General features: G+C 48.9%; 1 protein-coding gene across 3 annotated transcripts in view; it reads right to left on the bottom strand.

Moving 5' to 3' along the window:
• The window catches only part of LOC104934795 (enoyl-CoA delta isomerase 2, mitochondrial), a 41,280-nt gene that overhangs the window by 21,435 nt on the left and 16,384 nt on the right, over positions 1 to 3,461 (bottom strand). Inside the window, exons 3-9 of one of the 3 annotated variants that reach the window (XM_027276566.1) lie at positions 2,895 to 3,161; positions 2,655 to 2,822; positions 1,677 to 1,741; positions 1,516 to 1,580; positions 1,098 to 1,265; positions 891 to 979; positions 376 to 451 (exon numbers count right to left, since the gene is read on the bottom strand). In XM_027276566.1, coding sequence (XP_027132367.1) covers positions 376 to 451; positions 891 to 979; positions 1,098 to 1,265; positions 1,516 to 1,580; positions 1,677 to 1,741; positions 2,655 to 2,822; positions 2,895 to 3,014 — 751 coding nt within the window. In that variant the 5' untranslated portion in view covers positions 3,015 to 3,161. Of the gene's footprint in view, positions 1 to 375; positions 452 to 890; positions 980 to 1,097; positions 1,266 to 1,515; positions 1,581 to 1,676; positions 1,742 to 2,586; positions 2,823 to 2,894; positions 3,404 to 3,461 lie in introns of those variants that run through there. The other 2 variants (XM_027276565.1, XM_027276568.1) reach the window with 2 other exon arrangements.

A 3,461-nucleotide genomic window follows, 5' to 3' on the forward strand; every position in this document is an offset into this window, starting at 1 on the left:
ACACACACACACACACACACACAGCAAACACACACACACACACACACACATCAGTTTCCTGCTCTGCTCACTCAAATTCATCTTTTTTCTTGTCGAACGTCAAAATGTGACCTCAGTCGAGTGACATCAGCGTGATGTCAGAGTGATGTCAGAGTGATGTCAGCGTGACGTCAGCGTGATGTCAGAGTGACATCAGCGTGACGTCAGCGTGATGTCAGAGTGATGTCAGCGTGATGTCAGCATGATGTCAGCGTGATGTCAGAGTGACATCAGCGTGACGTCAGCGTGATGTCAGAGTGATGTCAGCGTGATGTCAGCGTGATGTCAGCGTGATGTCAGCGTACCTGAACTGCTGGTCGGCCTGCAGCAGGTGACACAGAGCGTTGTCAAACTGCTTCTTCTTCATCAAAGAACGACCTTTCTCATGGAAACCCATGGCCAGGATCAGAGCCTGACGAGACACGATGGAAACATTGATCAGACTTCAGGATGGAAACATTGATCATAGAAACATTGATCAGACTTCACGATGGAAACATTGATCAGACTTCACGGCGGAAACATTGATCAGACTTCACGATGGAAACATTGATCAGACTTCACGGCGGAAACATTGATCAGACTTCACGATGGAAACATTGATCATGGAAACATTGATCAGACTTCACGATGGAAACATTGATCATGGAAACATTGATCAGACTTCACGATGGAAACATTGATCAGACTTCACGATGGAAACATTGATCAGACTTCACGATGGAAACATTGATCATAGAAACATTGATCAGACTTCACGATGGAAACATTGATCAGACTTCACAGTGGAAACATTGATCAGACTTCACGATGGAAACATTGATCATGGAAACATTGATCAGACTCTCTACCTTCTTCTCCTCATGAGGGATCTTCAGAGGGTTTCCTCTCTGGTCAGCGATCTCCAGGAAAGGAGTCGAGTCTGGATCTTCACTGCCGTCTGACAGACACACAGATGATGAGACAGTTTGATCTGACAGACAGACAGGCAGAGAGAGAGACAGGCAGACAGACAGACAGACAGGCAGACAGACAGACAGACAGACAGACAGACAGACCTCTCTCTGACAGGATCTGGAAACCTTTCTGGGTCCTCTGGACACTCTCGTCTTGGTTCTTCTTCTTCTCCTCTTCTTCACTCAGCTGTTGTTTCCACTCGGCGTCGCTCACCTTCAGCACCATCATCTTACTGTGGTTCTTCACACCCTGCTCATCCAGACGCTGGTCTGACACACACACACACACACACACACACACACACACACACACAGTTAACTTCCCGGATGGTCCTGGTGACCTCAGGACACTTTTGTCTCCGTAACTGAAAGGTGATCGTCATTTCCTTTAAGTTCACAACAGCTGTACTGCACAGTGCTGCAGGAAGTACACAGAGTAGTACACAGAGTAGTACACAGAGTAGTACACAGAGTACACAGAAGAGCAGTAATCTTAATGCAGACACAGCACTGAACTCACCAACGCTCAGAGTTTTCCCGTTCAGGATCAGTTTGATGTATTTGAGGCCGTACTCGTCTCCAATCCTACATCACAGGAACACACACACACACACACACAATGAGGACATGTGATCATCTGTGTGTGTGTGTGTGTGTGTGTGTGTGTGTTTGAGTGTGTACCTGTCCACCACCTCCTGAACCAACACATCCAGCCTCGTCTCCAAGTGGTTCTTTGTCTTTGGATCCTGAAAGAATGCAGAGATGCCGTTTCAGTTGCAGACTCATCACCTGCATGCCTCCTCCGTCCAAACGTTCTAAGTTCTGAGAGTTCTAAGAGTTCTAAGAGTCCTGAGAGTCCTGAGAGTTCTGAAAGTTCTGTGAGGTCCGCTGCACTTTGATACAAACACCTATGAAGTGAGCACATGACACTGATTTATGGACAACTCCACAATAAGGTCTGAATGTACAGAGTCTATGAGAAATGAGTCAGCTCAGTTATTGTCTCTGTCTGTAGTTTAACCCCCAAACTCCACTGGGCACGTCTCCGTCATGTCTCCGTCACGTCTCCGTCTTGTCTCCGTCACGTCTCCGTCTTGTCTCCGTCACGTCTCCGTCTTGTCTCCGTCACGTCTCTGTGGTCCGTCCTGCATCGACTTCAAACCACCGGGAGTGTTTCAGAGCGTTTGGTCATTTTCCTGGTTCATGTTCTTTAAACATGCTTCTACATTGGAAACATGCTACGCACCTCATTTGTTTCTCTTTTGTCTGTTTTTACGGGGTGTTTTATTTTGAAAATCCAGCAGACTCTCTGTGCTGTGTCTGGCTTCCTGTCAGCTCCGTCAAACATAGAACAGAGCCGAGCGGAGGCCCGCTTCTGAACCGGACCTCGGCTCTGTGGGGTTTGAAACACTGACAGAACGGACACGTATCGCTCAGGTAGCGCTGCGTGCCCGGTGGAATCTGGGGGTCAAATCACACAGACGGTCAAACTAATCACACCTGAGTCAAGCACACAGGAAACTAATCACCCATCAGTCTGCCCAAATATGGTCACTTCTGGAGGCTTGAGAGAGGCTTTAAGTCACATGACCTTAATGATTAGTATTCTGTATTTGTCGTCATGTAGACACAGATCGGCCGTCAGTCTCGTCTCTCCACCTTCTTGCCGTCTCTGGGCAGCAGCAGCTCCAGCGTGGCCACGTTGGACTCCCTGAACGTCTTGTTCCCTTTGCCTCTCTTCACCGCCTGCACTCGGATCGCCTCCAGAGCGCCCCCTACCTCCTCCACAGGCAGACCCAGCAGAGGCGCGTAGCGCTCGGCCAGCTCCTGACGAAAGAAGAAGCACATGAACATACCTCAGTCTGAGCAGAGTGACCTGCTGCGTTCAGGCCAGCTGACCTGCATGTGCTGCCGGCCCGGCTCGCCGTCCTGGTCGTCGGTGTACGGCGGGTTCCACAGCTGGATCTTCTCCTGCTTCAGCTGCTTCTTCAGCTTCGCCTCCGTGTTCAGCTCCGCCATCGCCTGCAAACAGCCAGAGGACGGGAAGTTACAGCCAGAGGACGAGAAGTTACAGCCAGAGGACGAGAGGACGGGAAGTTACAGCCAGAGGACGGAAAGTTACAGCCAGAGGACGGAAAGTTACAGCCAGAGGACGGAAAGTTACAGCTGACACGAGACGCAGCTGGACCATCAGTGTCCGGTCTAACAGGATCCCCCCGAGGTGCCCGGCCGTGCTGATGCCAGCTCACATTAAAGTTACTTTATTAGTATTTTATTACATGATCACATGTGGCCGTCTGCTGCAGCGTGTGCATCATGGGAAATGTAGTCTCCAGTGTTTGTACAACAGGAAGTAGCTTTTTTTTAGTTAGAGGCGTCATTTTTTTTTTTAGTTAGAGGCTTCATTTTTTTTTTTTTAGTTAAATCAAATCAAATCAAATCAATTTTATTTGTATAGCCCAAAGT

Source organism: Larimichthys crocea, unplaced genomic scaffold (genome assembly GCF_000972845.2).
Source record: "Larimichthys crocea isolate SSNF unplaced genomic scaffold, L_crocea_2.0 scaffold451, whole genome shotgun sequence".
Lineage (NCBI taxonomy): Eukaryota > Metazoa > Chordata > Actinopteri > Sciaenidae > Larimichthys > Larimichthys crocea.